The sequence below is a fragment of the Miscanthus floridulus genome, chromosome 17 (genome assembly GCF_019320115.1).
Source record: "Miscanthus floridulus cultivar M001 chromosome 17, ASM1932011v1, whole genome shotgun sequence".
Taxonomy (NCBI): Eukaryota; Viridiplantae; Streptophyta; class Magnoliopsida; order Poales; family Poaceae; genus Miscanthus; species Miscanthus floridulus.
This window is the reverse complement of record NC_089596.1, coordinates 58504157-58521690: the sequence shown is the minus strand read 5'-3', so window position 1 is coordinate 58521690 and position 17534 is coordinate 58504157. Positions and strand designations below refer to the sequence as shown.

General features: G+C 46.5%; 2 protein-coding genes across 2 annotated transcripts; one reads left to right on the top strand and one right to left on the bottom strand.

The window, feature by feature from the left end:
* Positions 1–5926: 5926 nt before the first annotated feature.
* Positions 5927–9416, top strand: LOC136515663 (TATA box-binding protein-associated factor RNA polymerase I subunit B-like). The gene is made up of 7 exons (XM_066509192.1): positions 5927–6545; positions 6625–6703; positions 6793–6983; positions 7060–7223; positions 7310–7466; positions 8182–8306; positions 8787–9416. Exons 1-7 carry the CDS (start codon positions 5927–5929, stop codon positions 9246–9248), a joined length of 1797 nt encoding a protein of 598 aa, XP_066365289.1. The 3' UTR covers positions 9249–9416.
* Positions 9417–14745: 5329 nt separating this feature from the next.
* LOC136515828 (protein ALP1-like) lies at positions 14746–16122 on the bottom strand. The gene is made up of 2 exons (XM_066509313.1): positions 15881–16122; positions 14746–15790 (listed from the first exon to the last, which is right to left on the bottom strand). Exons 1-2 carry the CDS (start codon positions 16120–16122, stop codon positions 14746–14748), a joined length of 1287 nt encoding a protein of 428 aa, XP_066365410.1.
* Positions 16123–17534: the final 1412 nt, after the last annotated feature.

The following is a 17534-nucleotide window of genomic DNA, read 5'->3' as shown; positions in this document are numbered from 1 at the left end:
GACTCTACCGCTTGCACCAGGCCCGCCCTTCAGCTGGTACCTGTAGAAGTTAAGTCCTGCTCCCAGTTATCACTTAGTTATCTGTGCTTAATTATGTTTCTGCTATTAAGGCCTTGGGCAGCACAAGTGACTGTGCAAGTACCCAGGCAGTTAGCTGTTTAGTTAATGCTCTAATGAGCCATCAATGTAATCAATGTGCTACTTATCTCCTATATATGAAAGAGCAGTCGCCTGGGTGTTTAAGCCCTGGCTGATTAGTTTCTTTGTTACCTCTAACAATTGGTACCAGAGCTTAGGTTAGACACCTTCTCACCTTCTCATCTTCTCCATGTCGTCAACCTCCTCTGAGCGCCGGGCTAGGAAGTCCAAGGGAGCCGCTGAGGGCGAGCTGGGCGACCCCTCTGGCAGGGCTGCGCGCTTGAAGGCAGCAGAGGAAGCGGCGGCGCTGGCTGTCAAGGCGGCACAGCAGGCTGCAGCAGCCGCGGAGGCGGCAGCCAGGACAGCGCAGGAGCTGCGGGCGGAGATAGCAGCAGAGAAGGGAGATGAGGAGGAGGAGGAGGAAGAAGAAGAGGAGGACCGGAGGAACCGGCGGCCGCGGACTCCGCCGCGGGACAGGCGCCGTTCACAGTCACCACTGCGTGACCGAAGGCGTCGTGGCGGCGGTCGCTATGAGTCGCCGCAAGGCAGGGTGGTCTACCGCGATTCCGGCAGCGGCACATCATGGCCAATGCTGGACAAGACCAATTATTATGAGTGGAGCCAGACGATGAAGCTCAGGATGCAGGCGCGCGACCTCTGGGAAGCTGTCGAAGGAGGCCCAGTGCAGTTTCGCGACGACAGGCGAGCTCTGGAGGTGATCGTCGCTGCTGTGCCCAAGGAGTTGGGGCTCCCGCTCCTCGACAAGGCGACGGCAAAAGAGGCATGGGATGCCATCGCTGCGACTCGTATCGGTGTGGACAGGGTCCGCCGAGCGACGTTGCAGCGACTGCGTCGGGAGTGGGAGAACATTGACGTCAAGCCTGGCGAGCCGGTGGAGGATTTTGCCCTGCGGCTGTCAACTCTGCACCAGCAGCTGGTGCTTCATGGAGACAGGGACATCGATGAGGCGCGTGTCGTGGAAAAGTTTCTGCGCACGGTGCCGACCAAGTACGCGCAGATCGTCGTCGCCATTGAGCAGTTCCTCGACTTCGAGGCGCTCACGCTTGAAGAAGTGACAGGAAGGCTAAAGGCGGTGGATGACCGTGAAGCGCAAGCTGTGACAGAGCCGGTGTCCATCAACGGCAAGCTGCTGTACACTGAGGAGCAGTGGCGTGCACGTTTCAGGAAGGAGAAGAAAGGCGCAGAAGAAGCTGGCGGTTCTGGTTTCAAGAACCAGCGCGGCGGTGGTGGAGGACGCAGCCGCGGAAGTGGACGCGGACGGGGCAGAGGTGCTGGCCGTGGCGGCGGACGTGAAGAAGGAAATGGCGCCGGCCGTGTTGGCCCCAACACGTGCCTCAACTGCCATCAGGAAGGGCATTGGGCGCGTGAATGTCCCCAGCCGCGCCGTGATGGAACAGAGCGCGGCGGCGGGGGAGGAAATCGTGGTGAACGCGGCGGCGGAAACCGTGGAGGAGGCCGTGGCGGCGGTAACCAAGCTGGGCAGCAAGGAGGACATGAAGGGCGTGCCCAGTTTGCTGAGTGTGAGGAAGATGCAGCTCTGTTTCTGTCTCACGGCTTCATTGAGATGGAACAGAGCACGCTGGAGCTCAACTATACAGCGCAGCGCGTTGAGTTCTTTGAGCCACGTGCACGTGCTTATCTAGGAGCAGATGATGAAGAGATGGCTGGCGGCTGGTACCTTGATTCAGGCGCAACACACCACATGACTGGGCAGCGTGACCTGTTTTCAGACCTGAACACGGACGTTCGAGGCACGGTTCGGTTCGGGGACGCGTCCAAGGTGGAAATCAAGGGCGTTGGCTCAATTGTTTTTGAAGCAAAGACTGGTGAGCATCGTGTTCTTCATGGAGTTTATTTCATTCCGGCGTTGAAGAACTCGATCATGAGCCTCGGTCAACTTGATGAGAATGGCTCAAAGGTGGTGATTGATGATGGAGTACTGCGAATTTGGGAACGCAGCAGCGGTCGCCTACTGGCCAAGGTGAGGCGTGGCGCGAACCGGCTGTATGTACTGCATATGAAGACAGCACAGCCAGTGTGTCTTGCTGCGCGCAGGGATGAGGAGGCATGGAAATGGCATGAGCGTTTTGGGCATCTGAATTTTGAGGCCCTGCGGAGGCTTGGCAAGGAGGAAATGGCAAGAGGGATGCCAAAGATCGATCATGTTGAGCAAGTGTGTGACACTTGTGTCACCACCAAACAGAGGAGGCGATCATTTCCTGCTGCAGCAATATATCGTGCTCAGGATCACCTTGAATTGGTGCATGGTGATCTCTGTGGGCCAGTTACACCAGCAACTTCGGCAGGTAATCGCTATATTATGCTGCTTGTAGATGATGCCACACGATTCATGTGGGCAGTGCTGCTGTCATCTAAGGATGCTGCAGCAGATGCTATCAAGAAGGTGAAGGCTGCTGCAGAGGTGGAAAGTGGGCGTAAACTGAAAGTTCTGCGCACAGATAATGGAGGAGAGTTTACTGTTGCAGAATTTGCTGCTTATTGTGCCAATGAAGGAGTCAAAAGGCATTACAGTGCTCCTCATTCACCACAGCAGAATGGCGTGGTGGAGCGTAGAAATCAAACCGTGGTGGCCATGGCACGTGCCTTACTCAAGCAGCGCCAGATGCCAGCCAAGTTTTGGGGGGAGGCAGTGATGACTGCTGTGCATATTCTGAATCGGTCACCAACCAAGGCTCTAGGTGATGTCACTCCCTATGAAGCATGGCATGGCCGAACACCCACTGTTGGCCATCTGAAGGTGTTTGGTTGTGTGGCATATACTCGCCGTTTGTCTCAGCTCAGGAAACTTGATGATCGTGGTGAAGCTGGAGTGTTTATTGGTTATGCAGAAGGAGCTAAGGCTTATAGGGTGTTTGAGCCTGTGAGCGGGCGTGTCAGGATCAGCCGTGATGTTGTATTTGATGAAGAACATGGCTGGGATTGGTCCTCGCCGGAATCTGGGCCATCAGCTGTGAACAGCAGTGAATTCACAGTTGAGTATGCCTGGTCAGAGGAGGTGAGCGAACCAGCGCCGCCGTCGTCGCCTCTGCTCCCGGATTCACCAAGAACATCCGCACCAAACAGCCCAATTGGAGTTGAAGGAACAGAGGGCTCCGCATCAACTCATCCTCAAGCTAATTCTGCTCCAGCGGCATTGGAAGTGTCACCACCGCCACCAAGTCCTCAGATTGAGCATGCCACGCCTCTGGAGGATGATGATGATCGACTGGATGCTTATCACGAGGATGAACCACTTCGCTACAGAACTGTCAGCAATATCATTGGCCAGCAGCCCACACCGCCACCTGCAACTCGCCTGCTCGCAGAGCTGCATCTAACGCACTCTGGCGAACCAACTTCGCATACTGAAGCCAAGAGAGATCCAGCGTGGTGCGCAGCAATGAAAGAAGAGCTGCGATCAGTAGAGAGAAACAAGACCTGGGAGCTTGTGAAGCCTCCTGCTGGTCACCGTCCAATCACCCTGAAGTGGGTGTTCAAATTGAAGAAGGACGAACACGGTAATGTTATCAAACACAAAGCCAGACTTGTCGCTCGTGGCTTTGTCCAGCAAGAAGGCGTGGATTATGATGATGCTTTCGCCCCTGTCGCACGCATGGAATCCGTTCGAGTCTTGTTGGCTCTGGCGGCACAGGAGGGTTGGTCTGTTCATCAGATGGACGTCAAGTCCGCATTTCTGAATGGAGACCTCAACGAGGAGGTATATGTGCATCAGCCGCCTGGCTTTGTTGTTGCTGGACAAGAAGACAAGGTGTATCGCTTGCGCAAAGCTCTGTATGGCCTACGGCAAGCACCAAGAGCATGGAATGCAAAGCTTGATTCAACATTGAAGAAGAAAGGTTTCAGACAAAGCAACCATGAAGCTGCAATCTATAGGCGAGGTTCTGGAAACTCTCTGTTGCTTGTCGGTGTGTATGTGGATGATTTGATCATCACAGGGGCCAAAGAGCAGGATGTTGAAAGCTTCAAGGCTGAAATGAAAGCAACATTTGAGATGAGTGACCTCGGGCTCTTAAGCTTCTATCTGGGCATTGAAGTACAGCAGAGCACCGATGGCATCACCCTTAGACAGACTCACTATGCCAAAAGGATACTGGAATTGGGTGGTATGGTGGACTGCAACCCAGCAGCCACTCCTATGGAGGAAAGGCTAAGATTGAGCAAGAAGAGTACAGCCAAGGAAGTTGATCCAACACAGTACAGGCAGCTGGTTGGAAGCCTGCGATATTTGGTTCATACTCGACCTGACTTGGCATTTGCAGTCGGGTTTGTGAGTAGATTTCTGGAGAGGCCCACCATAGAGCATCAGCAGGCAGTGAAGCGTATCCTTCGGTATGTGGCAGGCAGTCTGGAGTATGGCCTGCACTTCACCAAGGCATCCAGTGAAGCCAGATTCATTGGCTACTGTGACTCAGACTTGGCTGGAGATATTGACTCAAGCAAGAGCACTACAGGTTGTCTATTCTTCCTAGGCAACAATCTGGTCAGTTGGCAGTCCATTAAACAAAGAGTGGTTGCCTTATCTAGCTGTGAAGCAGAGTATGTTGCCATGACTACTGCTGCAACACAAGCTCTGTGGCTGTCCAGGTTACTTGCTGAATTGTTGGGAAAGAAAGTGGAAGTAGTAGAGCTGCGAGTGGATAACAGATCAGCAATGGCACTTGCAAAGAACCCTGTCTTTCATGACAGAAGCAAGCATATCAGAATCAAACAACACTTCATCAGAGATTGTGTTGAAGAAGGCAGCATCAAGACTGAGTCCGTCGCCACAAATGATCAACTGGCAGACATTCTGACTAAGGCCTTAGGCAAGGCCAAGTTTGAAGACATGAGAAGCAAGATTGGGATCATGAAGATCAAGGATGGGGGAAGCAGGTCTTAGGGGGAGAACTGTAGAAGTTAAGTCCTGCTCCCAGTTATCACTTAGTTATCTGTGCTTAATTATGTTTCTGCTATTAAGGCCTTGGGCAGCACAAGTGACTGTGCAAGTACCCAGGCAGTTAGCTGTTTAGTTAATGCTCTAATGAGCCATCAATGTAATCAATGTGCTACTTATCTCCTATATATGAAAGAGCAGTCGCCTGGGTGTTTAAGCCCTGGCTGATTAGTTTCTTTGTTACCTCTAACAGTACCATGCCACTATTTAATTAAAAAAAGAAACACTTATCAGAGTTTACCTGTTCGCTTGAACTTATCAGCCGTACCGTTTCAGCGAAATAACAGTGTTTTTCTCTCACAACAAATCAACATCAGCATCAGCATCAGCCGTTTTTCCAGCCAGCCGAACAGGGCCATAAACTCTGATCAGCAATTAATAGAAAAAGGCTTAAACTCATTTTGGATCCAATTTTATCTTAATGCTAGTTGCTCCAATTATTTATTTGTTTGGTTTAATTGGGAGGGTAAGGCTTGCCACTAACACCCTTCCCCAGACCCCGCACAGAGCGGGAGCTTTCTGCACTGGGTACGCCCTTTTTTTTTGTTTAATTGGGAGATTATGCATGTTTATAGCTTCTGCTCTCAGGTTACGGTTGTTGAATTGGAGTGAATATGTGTGGTACTGTTGACTGTGGAGGATAGCTGAGCATGCTTTCACTATATTTTAATTTCAATTTTATCATATGCCAAAAGTGTTGGTTTCCTTGTTTTGTCTTGAATCTTTTATTGGCAATTGGAATCTCTGTCTGTAACACACCTTTTTTTCCAGGTAAAATAACTCTAAATTTGTGCACCTTCTTCAGGTGAAAACATGGATTACAACCTTGGTGGCACCTCCCCCGATCCTTACAGTGGTGGTGGTGGAAGCATCCACCTAGTGTGTGATCATTGCGGCACCAGTGACAACTACAACACTGACGACGCTGATGATGGCCAATTCACGTGCCGTACGTGCTCTGCCGTGCACACCACACAGGCAACTGTTGCTGACCCTCATGACTTTCCTGTCACTGGCAACATCTCTGTCCGCCGTGTTGCCACCCAGCCCACCCCCAAGCTTGGTGCCCGCACACCCGCGCCCTACCCGAGGACCCCTCAGGCTGCTCCCATGCCTGCTGCTGCCGCTTTTGACGACTTCACGGAGCTGAGTGAGCCGCGGGACTTTGCTCCTGGATCTGGAACATGGGGGGAGCCCGAGGATTTGGCAGTGCGGGTCCGCTGGCGCTATGTATGCGGTCTCCAGGTGATCCTGCAGCGGCAGATGGAGGTGCTGGTGGAGCGGCACCAGGTAGGCCCGTTTGTGTGTGCTGTCGCTGGCATTGTCTGGGTGCGGTGGGTTGCTGCATCCAGGGTGTTTGACGGAATCTGGGCGCGCCAGGTGCTTGAGGACCACAAGGCCGCGGGGAGAGAGAACTGTTCTGGCAGCGGAGGTGAGCCGTTATGCTAGCCCTTGTTAGTCATTGCCATCGGAAGAACTGAACAGACTCTGACATACATCTCTTGTTGCAGATAACAAGAAACCTGATGAGGTGAAGTATGAATCGGATGATGATATGTTGCTGCAACGAAAAGACAGGCGCAAGGTGGAGTTTGCCTTTTTGCGCTCGTTGAGGATGATGCTGCCGGTTTACTCAACGTTGGCTGTTTGTTTCTTGGCCTGTCATATTGCCCGTGAAGCCATCCTGCCAAGCGACATTTACAGGTGGGCAATGGAGGGGAATATCCCTTACGTGGCTGCATTTACCGAAGTAGACAGGTTCCTTGGGAGCTCTTTCCAAGACTGCCCTTTGGATGCAAGGCTGTTCAGGCCGGTGCGAGTTATCGGAGCATGGCAACTGGAAGCTGCAGCTGGATCCATAGCACAAAAAGTAGGCTTGAGGCTTCCTTCAGTTAACTTCTATGCAATTGCTCAACGTTGTTTGAAGGACTTGTTACTGCCTATAGGTAGAATCCTCCCCCACGCATGCCGAATTTATGAGTGGGCAATGCCTGCAGAATTATGGTTGTCTAGTAATCCTGCTAGAGTCCCTACACGGGTTTGTGTGATGGCTATCCTAATTGTGGCCCTACGACTTCTTTATAACATCAATGGTCAAGGGATATGGGAGGTGTGTTTGTCACATTGATTACCTTTCTTCAAAACATCTTAGGTCCTTGATAAATGCATATGTCCTGAAGTAACCTTTCTTTGCAGAAGATTTGTGAGGAAGGAAGAAACCCAAGTGAATCTCACCATGATACAAATTCATCAACTTCCAGGAAGCTTGAGGATAGTAACAGTGAGGAGTTTGGCACAAGAGAACTGTTGTGTGCTATTGCAGCTGCCTATGATAAAATCAATACGACACATGGTAAATTTGAATTTCATTGCCTTGTCTACACATTATGTTTATCTTGTAGTACACATGGTAGTTTGTGGCATGCTTATGCTGACTGTCGGTAGTTTATATTCAACTTGCTATACACTATACTAAATGTATGAATTGTCGATTGCATATTTCACATCTGTTGAATCCTAGACTGTAACATATGTCTTTTTCTGTCAATCATTCTGTGTCTCAAAACTTAACAAAATATGCATAACTGTCCTACACTACATGATTATTACTCTTCTAGTAATACCCTAACATAGAGCAATTAGCATCAACTTTTGCCATGCACAAACAGGGCAAACTGATGGAGAACATTGAACCACTTTGCCATGTTCTTCAATTAAGACAAAGTTTTACTTTTGTCTTTTTTTTCTAAAGATGTTGAGTAACTTTGTTTCAGCATTGGAATGGGAAGTGCAAGAATCTTTCTATGGTTTTGAGTTACAGAAAGTAGAACTTTGCAAAGTCAATAAGATGCTATTTCATGAATAAAATAATATGGGATTTTTTTGTGAAAGATTATTACGAATAAATTACTGACTTCATTGTATTCTAGTCTATATTTGAATTGATATCTTTGATAAAAGTTATCAAGGGTTGATTGGACATATTCTTGATCTTGGTTGACATTTTGTGTCTGGTGGGAATACTTCTTAATGGTAGGACACTGACTTGAAGTTTTCTTATTCTGCAGACTACTCGAGTGATCTGCGCTCTTATCTCAAATACTGCAAAGAAGTTATTTTTACTGGGATTACATTTCCAGATGAAGAGAATCATCTAATAGAGATCTTTTGGGATATGTACAAAGCTAGAGAGGTACTGCACTTTGATTGGCAATATTGTTAATTCTTACCTATTTTCCTTTTGCATGAGGTGGATAAAATATTGTATATGTAACTGTTAAATTGTGCCCATTATGGATCAATCGCTTTCCCTTATCATACTCTTGCGCAGTTCTTCCTGTCCTTGATAGGTAATTATGTAAGCTTTAAACGACTTGATAAGAAGGTGTGGCACATCAGGTAAATTTTACGGTAAACTTTCTATAGAATACAAATTAAACTCCATATTTGAAAAAAAGGGAAAAATAACCAGAGAGGAATGGAGTGGGGACTTCTATTTGCAGAACTTTGCGGCACTAGGTTATAAGCACAAATTGAGTTAGACCTTGAACCTTGAAATTTTGTTTGGTGTAGAATCCTGGTTAGATTTTATTATGATAACACCATTCTTGTTGGCTTGCACAAACTTTTTCGAACTGTAAATTATTTCGATGCTTATGGTGTTTCATTGCAGGACAATAATCCAAAAGATCATGTAAAATCCCAGTCTCATTCTGTTGAAGACATTCCAATTACTAATGAAGTGAAGAAGCGCTACCGAGATGGAGCTTTTGTTGAAGCAAGTTCCTTTTCTGCATCTTCAGGTCATGATGCAATGCAAATGCTCAAGTCAGAGATGCAAGATCATGGATTTCATTATATGCCACCTAGGAAACCAAGGAAATCAGATGGTTATCTTCGTTATAGGAGGAAGCGGTTAAGCGGTGGCTTTATTTATGTTGCACATGCGGATTATTACATGTTGCTACGTGCTTTTGCAAAGCTTGCAGAAATTGATATTCGTATCATGCATATTAGTGTGTTAAAACTTGAGAGGAGACTTGCATGTATTGAGGAGCGAATTGAGAGAAGCTTGAACACCTTACAGAACTTTTCTACTGGAACAGGAGATGAGCTAAGATCTGTATCTGACTGAAGTTCCTAGTGTAGTCTCATACTCTGCTAACATGGTAAAGTTTTGGCATCTTGAGAAACATAATTGTCCTTGAGCATTATGCCTCCCAGTACTGCTGTTTTTACGTATACAAGCATTTAGTTTCATGCACTTCTCAATCCAGGAATACAATGTGATTTTTGAGTATTATCTGAATGTGTTTGTGTACTGATGGCACACAAAGGAATACCCCCTCCATTCCTTTTCTGGAAAAAAGAGTCACATTGTGTAACTGTGGTTTCAAAGGGCTTCTTTCTGTGGCCTCTTGGCATTGGTAAGCAACCTGAGCACAAGAAGGGCAGGGCAGGATGTGGATCTTTATTTGCTGAAGCAATATGTACCAAGAATTATGCTCCCCTTCTTTAGAATGGACATAATTATGTCAAGGTCCTAGTCAGTACTGTGGTGAATGCAGCAACAGTTCCAGTAGTAGATCTCACTGCTTGGCAGCAATGATACTTGGGGGTCTGCAATCATGAGGCAGTTTCAGTTTGGGAACTGGAGTGACGAGGAAAAAGACTGGAATTTGGGCTTTCAAAAAAAGGACATATCCAGTGTAGAGAGCTTCCGCTCTGTGCGGGGTCTGGGAAAGGGTGTCAGTGGCAAGCCTTACCCTCGCCTGTGTAATATGAGGAGACCACGACTCGAACCCGGGACCTTCCGGTCACTGAAATCTAGGCTTTCAAAAAAAAAGGAAGGAATCTGGAACACTAGTTGGGTGGGACGAACAGCAAGGAAAATGGGTGAACCTGACAAGGGAATTTTTTTTTGTGACAACCTAACAAGGGAATTTGGCAAACCTTTTCTGTTCCCTAGTTATGATGCAAAATGAATATTCAACATTTAATTTGAAGACCATGGTGTTTACGTGATTTCTCAAAGATTGTTGGTGCAACCATTTTCTGAATCATTGGACAATAATAGTTCACTTGCATGCTTTCAATTGCACAATGATGATTTTGGCTCTGAAACTAAACTTAAGAGTTTACCCGAAAACGTCACATCGCCCTGAACGCTTATCTTACTATTACACTTTTGCATCTTGGGAAACAGAAACACAAATGTTGTCCTTGATGGATTGCAGAAGTTAGATGACTTTTTCCGTCCTATCTAGTAGCTACTCAAAAGACAATGAACAATGAAATTGTTTGATGGTTCTCCCATTGGGTGCTTTTTTGACCTACTAGGGACAGTTAAACCTGCTATCTTTGTCTGTCAAAGAACTTTTCATTTTTGCTTCCATTTATGACGTTGTCAGGGTTAGTATAATTGGTATTTGTCAAAGCTGCTGACAGAACTAAAAATAAAAATTTTAAAAAAAAGCTGAGGTTGTGGAGTTTGATGCAGGCATGCAGCTCGAGGAACCTGATAGGGATGGCAGCGGGTCGGATCAGTTGCGGGTGGAGTAAATGCCCACCTATGGCAAATTGCATATTGAGAAAAATTGATACCCACACCCATGCCCGCGGTAAAATTTTAAACCTGTACCCTCACATGTTGGGTACCATACCTGTGGGCACCTTCACCCGCGAGTTCTTTGTATTTTTAGCATTAATAGGTGAAGCGACATACCCGTATCTATTCCATGTATTTTTAGCATTAATAGGTGAAGCGACATACCCGTATCTATTCCATGGGAATCTTAGGTGGTGTTTGTTTGCTCCTCTTAAATTTTAGTCGTTGTCCCATCGAATGTTTGGACGGGTATTAAATATAGACGAATTACGAAACTAATTGCATGGTTTGCGACTAATATGCGAGACGAATCTTTTAAGCCTATTTAGTTCATGATTTGATAATATGTGCTGCAGTAAACATAGGCTAATGACAGATTAATTAGGCTTAAAAATTCATCTCGTGGAGTACTGACGGATTATGTAATTTATTTTTTTATTAGTATCCGAACACCCTATACAACATCCTCCCGACACACCTCCTAAATTTTAGTTACTGTATCCAAACACCACCCTATACAGTACCCACACCCGCGGGTAGACTTGTCGATGCCTTCTCATCTGTATTTGTTTGCTGCTGACTGAAGTGTTTGCAGCTTCCAATGGAATCACCTTGATGTACCTTCCAACACGGTATAATTGAACATGGTGATTGGGTCTAGGGCCTTGTTTAGATCACCTTCAAATTCCAAGTTTTTTCACTCTCTCTCCATCACATTAATTTTTAGCCGCTTGCATGGAGCATTAAATGTAGGTAAAAAAAATAACTAATTGCACAGTTTAGTTCGAAATCACGAGATGAATCTTTTGAGCTTAGTTGGTCCACGATTGGATAATATTTACCAAATAAGACGAAAGTGCTACTATTTATCGGATTGAAATTTTTTTCATTCTAAACATGGCCTAGATCTGGTGTGTGAGCTGGGCTGCTAGAGCCACCCGGGCCTGTTTGGTTGCCCTGATGTACTTGTGCTTGGCTCTTGGGATGCAATTTTATAATGTTTGATTCCCTGCACCCGTCGTTGGGTCTGGCCCTGGGCATGCAGCCAAGGCACCCGAGCCTGTCTAAAAAAACGGATTTAGGGCATGTTTGGTTCGCGTAGCAGTAGAGCTGGCTTGTATCTGAGAGCCAGGCTCATATGAGATAGGCTGAGCACATGCAACGCTGTCATGTTTGGTTGAGTGTATCTACTCAGCCTGGCTGAGAAGAGATACTGTTTGGTTGCCTGTACGAAGAGATATTGCATAGGATAAAAATATTATAAGGTTATGATTATGATTTTTATTTTGTACAAATACACTCTTAAAGTTCTTATTTTATCTAATTATGTCTTAAACATCTTTAAAACAAATTAATATCACTTGATATTTACTAATCATACACTAATACATCATTAGTCGAGTAAACAGCTACACCGAGCGAGCCTGGCCCAGCAGAAACGGCCGATTCGGGCGTTTCCCCATAGCCCGGGCACGGGGTGCTTTTTGCACGCCCAGAGCCTAGCCCGACGCCAGGAGCAGGCAACCAAACAAGAGCACCCTGCATCTCGCCAGCCTGGTTCAGGCAGATGCAGGCCCTTAGAATCCGTTTTCTCGCAGCCTGGCTCGCACGGACGCCTGTGTGCAGCCAGGCGCTGCAGTTCATGCGAACCAAATAAAAGTTGCACACCCTAGCCTAGTCAGCGGGAGCTTGTATGGCCAGGTGCAGTGCAGGGACACTGAGAAGAGAACCAACACAGACCCTTGCTGGCAACATCTGTTTTGTTCCAACTAGACATTGGACAAAGCTGCGTACTTGAGATATAGGGCCTCCCGCAACTAGAGCTGACCGTTTTAAAGGTATAAGAAATTGGTCGAACTAAGATGTAGGCTTCAATGATTAATATTTGTATGTTTGTGTAGCATGTTATTTGCACCTTGAATATCGGTTTTGGTGGGTTAGTGTTGTTAAAGTATGAAATGTAAGGGAGATAATAGAAAGGAAGAACTCGTGTTTAGCATTGATATGAGGACCCGTGGCGGACCTAGGATTTAATGAAGACTAGAGCCAAAATTTAGAGCAACTCCAACAGTTTGCTAAAAGGACTTGGCATCCTAGGATTTTTGCCAAAAACAAAAAATGAGCCTCCAACAAGTTGGCAAAAGTAGTTGGCATTTTGGGGAACTTGGCATCCTAGGCCCTTCCACGCGCATATTTGCGCCTGCTTCGGTCGCTTGCCATCGCGAATTCGGGCGACGCCGCTGTTTGTCCCGCGCGCGCGAAGCGGTCCCGCCTTTCCTTTCCCGCGCGCGCGAGCAGCCAGGCGCGGCTTCCTTTATCTCGCGTGTGCAGCGTCGCGAGGAGTAGTAGACGGACCGCCGGCGTCCTTCTTCGTCGCGAGTTGGAGGAGACGGCCGGATCGCCGGCGGATGCTGTCGCGAGGAGACAAGGATCGACGCGAGCAGAGAAGGTAGGTTCTTCCCTCAATCTCGTTTCATCGATATTTATTCTCGTTGGCTGCCGGCGGCTGCTAGGGTATTGCTAGGATCCGATCAGCTAGGTCTGATGAGCTGCACTTTTTTGTTATCCCGATCAAGCACCGTAGATCGATCTGTAGGTGCACGCTAGGTATATGCTAGATCGATCTTTATTTGCCCGCTAGGTTTATGCATCTGTAGCTTCATGGTAATTGCTAGATCGATATGTGGTTCTTGATAATTGAAGGGGATGGATGCTGCTGCCGTACAGATCGATCAGTGGTCTGATGCTGCCAGTTTTATTTTTTGTAGACTCATTCATATGGAAGGGGATGGATTTCTGAGTGACATTCTTCTCAACGGAGTTGCCAACGAAGTTGATGGTGATCTTGCTGGTTTCGACGACCTCGACATTCCGATGACCCAAGAAACGCAGCATGGCGATGTGGAAGAAGTGCAGGCAAGTCGCAGCACAAAGGGATCCAAGAGGACCAAAAAAAATTTCTGGAATGAAGACGAAGTTATATGCTCCGGCTGGTTGAATGTTAGCAAGGATCCAATTCACGGTGCCAATCAATCTCGTGCATCATTTTGGAAAAGAGTTCATGCTTTTTTTAGAAGAACAAGGAAACTTCAGCTGTGAGGACACAAAGTTCCATTATGCACAGGTGGCTGACAATTCAGTTACAAGTGAACAAGTATTGTTCATGCTATGAGGCAATTGAACGAAGGAATCAGAGTGGACAGACTATCCAAAACAAGGTATGTGATATTTATTCAACCATTTTCTTATTTTGGTTTATTTTAAAATATATGTACATTGACAAATTTCTTGTACAGATCTCTGAAGCCTCCAAGATGTACACGGAATTAGACAAGGAGAAGAAGTCATTCACGCTTATCCATTGTTATGACATACTGAAGGGAGAGGATAAGTGGAAAGCCAAGAGGATAGAACTTGCCGAGCTGGAGAAACAAGCAAACAAAAAACAAAAGCCCACCAAGGCATCCAGGCCAAGGGATGAGGAAGCAACCATCAATGAAGGAGTAATAGATGTCGCTGCTGAACAAACTGAACCAAGAAAAAGGTCAGAAGGGATCAAGAAGGCAAAAGAAAATCTTAGGCGAGGGGGAGCTGCTGAACTTTGCATGGAGGCTATAGAAAAGATGTGGGCAAAGAAGGAGTCTTTGGACAAGGAAAAAGAGAAGGCAAAAGAGGAGAGGTTCAAGGAAACGCTTGAGCTAGACAAGGCTGCACTAGAGGTAGACAAGGAGAGAGCATCAAATGAAGGAAAACTAGCGGAAGCGAAGTTGATGAAAGAAGAAAAAGAAATCATGCAAGTGGACAAGAGCAAACTCGACTCGGTGCAGCTGGAGTACTACGAGATCATGGAGAGGAAGATCATTGCTCGTCGTATGGCTAATTAGATCAAGTCATCGAAACATTGAACCTTAGTTTATTTTTCATATGCGCAGTCTTTTGTTTAATCATCCGAACCTTTTATCATTCAGTTTGTAATGCGTCAGTATTATCTATGGAATTTATCAGAACCGTTTCATTATGGAATTTAAAAACTATATAAATCGGGGTGATGGTTCCATAGGTGCTCAATAAGGTCTTCTTTGAGTTGGACATGTGTTTCGGGGTCTCTGATCCTTTTGTGCGCGTCAATAAATTCTTGTAGTGTTCGAGTGGTCTGGCCATGTTCAGGTTCCACATTTTCACCACCGTTATCGAAACGCTCGTCAGGATCCACATGCCCTTCATCTTCAATTATCATGTTGTGCATGATAATACAAGCCTTCATGATCAATGCTAATGTCTCTATGTCCCAAATACGAGCTGGTCCACGAACAATGGTGAACCTTGATTGAAGAACACCAAAAGCTCTCTCCACAGCCTTCCTCGCTGCTTCTTGTGCCTTCGCAAAATATTGCCTCTTGTTCTCCATTGGAAGAGTGATGGACTTGACTAATGTAGCCCAGGAGGGGTATATACCATCTGCAAGATAATAGCCCATCGTATAATCATGCCCATTAACTGTATAGTTCACCTGTGGAGCTGTACCTTCCGCCAAGTTTGCAAACAGAGGGGACCGGTGAAGAACATTGATGTCATTGTGCGACCCAGGCATCCCGAAGAAGGCATGCCATATCCAAAGATCGTCCAACGCAACTGCCTCCAAAATGATAGTGGGCTTGTCCACATGCCCCTTGTACTGACCTTGTTTGTCATATGGACAGTTCTTCCATGCCCAATGCATACAATCGATGCATCCTAACATTCCAGGAAAACCTTTCCTCTCACCCATTGCAAGCAAGCATGCTGTGTCTTTTTCATTGGGGTACCTCAAGTATTCATCTTCAAAAATATCAACCACTGCAGCAACAAACCTTCGAAGGCTCTCCAGTGCAGTACTTTCGCCAATGCGAACGTACTCATCTGTAGCATCAGCTGGAACCCCATAAGTGAGCATACGCATTGCGACAGTGACCTTTTGGAAGCAACTCAATCCAAGTACATTGGCTGCATTTCTTTTCTGGACGAAGTAATCATCGTGCGCTTCAACAGCATTCATTATGCGTAGAAAAAGCTCCCTGGACATCATGTACCTAAAGAAACAAATTAACAAAAATTAAAACTCAAATAATAATTAAGCACATATTACAAACAAATCCGATGTGATAGATCAAATCATGTACCTTCGACGGAATATGTCAGGGCCGTATGTTGGATTATCCGCCAAATAATCTTGAAACATCCTGTCATGGCCGCCTTCTCTATCACGATAAATAACTCGATGACTAGGGACAGAGCCACCGGGCCTTCTTTTGGCGTTGGAAAAATTGCTCACAATTTGAGCAGCCGAGAATATGAGAAGGTCGTCGTCATCGGATGAAGATTCATCTAATTGTCTCCGAGCACGGGATCTCTTCCTAGGCATGGTGCCGCCAGTGCCACCGGCCGGGCAGCTGCCAAGCAAGCAAGGAGAAGATTCTCAAAAAAAAAGCAAGCAAGGAGAAAGCCAATAAAGCACAGGCAACATCGATCTACACCGGTGCACACGCGAGTCCTTCCCCGTCGAGGCACTCGATGTTCCCGGGGATCCCAATGCAACGCGAGTAGGCAACTTCTGCGATTCTTTTCCTTCGACTTCTACTTTACTTACTTTGGACTTCCTTTCGGCCTTTCGTTCTGCACGACGGCAGAGGGAGGAAGAGATGGGCGGCGGCAGAGGGACGAAGAACGGGCGGCGGCAGAGGGAGGAGATTGGCGCCGCGGCCCTGTACGCGCGTCGAAGATGGACGGACGCGCCGCGCGATCTCCTTCGCGCGAGATGAAGGGGCGTCGCCCCAGCACCGACCCCGCAAAAAATTAAGACATGTGGGCCACCAATTTTCAATTTGCCAAGCCCAAATAGCAAACTATTGGAGAAGGCCTCTTTTTTCACTTGGCATTTGGTTTTGAGACTTGGCAAAACTATAGATTTGCCAAGTGATGTTTAGCAAACTGTTGGAGTTGCTCTTAGTAGTATAAGTTGGGTCTGAAAGATCGACTATCATATTAGTTCATTGAATTGTGCAACATGAGCACGAGAAAAATAACATGTCTAAGTCTTGTTCCTCTATGCCGTGTTTTCGGAAGAAACAAAGAGCACATCGCTCGCACGTAACTAAATAAACAGTAAATAATATTGCTGAAAACACATAAAAGCTGATATAAATGCTTCGAAATTCTTAGGTTTAAGTGATTGATAGATTACACATAGGCTGGTTTGATGAAGATGATTGGCCCAGAACTGGAATATTTTAGAATTACACAGTACCACGTACACGCCCACAATATGCACGCACACCACCCCTATGAATAAGCGTACGCAAACTCTACCCCTATAAACACATCCGAATGACTGAGTCGGCATATTTGTGAAGTTCGAGCAAGTCCTACATATTTGAATTGAAGCCAATCCAAGCACGGAGAGCAAGTAGTATATGGATTGAAACATATACATCTATCTAATCTAGAATTTGAATACGTACATACATGAACACACGTGCAGTCACAGTCAGTGCATGCATCTTCCTCCCTGGAAGGCTGGAACGATCAGCCGATCTTCTCTATCTGCCGCTCCCACAGCGGGGTGCTGTAGCCCTCTTCCGCACGTGCAGGTCATATGCACGGTGAACCACGACTACGCCACGGCCCTAGGCCTGGGTCCGCCAATGAGTGAGGACCGAATATATACAAGGTGAAATAGTGCAATAAAAGGTGTTAGTCATAAAAGGACAAGCCAACCATTCACACGGACATCTGCCCCTTTGGTGGCCATATTAAACTAATGCCTACTCTAATTTT

What these genes read in the sequence shown, in the direction of transcription:
- LOC136515663 (XM_066509192.1), top strand. Translation starts at nt 5,927, where the DNA reads ATGGATTACAACCTTGGTGGCACCTCCCCCGATCCTTACAGTGGTGGT. An exon ending in CTGGATCCATAGCACAAAAA is followed by an intron (nt 6,984 to 7,059) that starts GTAGGCTTGAGG and finishes TACTGCCTATAG; the next exon opens with GTAGAATCCTCCCCCACGCA. An exon ending in ATATGTACAAAGCTAGAGAG is followed by an intron (nt 8,307 to 8,786) that starts GTACTGCACTTT and finishes GTTTCATTGCAG; the next exon opens with GACAATAATCCAAAAGATCA.
- LOC136515828 (XM_066509313.1), bottom strand. Translation starts at nt 16,122, where the DNA reads ATGCCTAGGAAGAGATCCCGTGCTCGGAGACAATTAGATGAATCTTCA. An exon ending in CCTGACATATTCCGTCGAAG is followed by an intron (nt 15,791 to 15,880) that starts GTACATGATTTG and finishes TTGTTTCTTTAG; the next exon opens with GTACATGATGTCCAGGGAGC.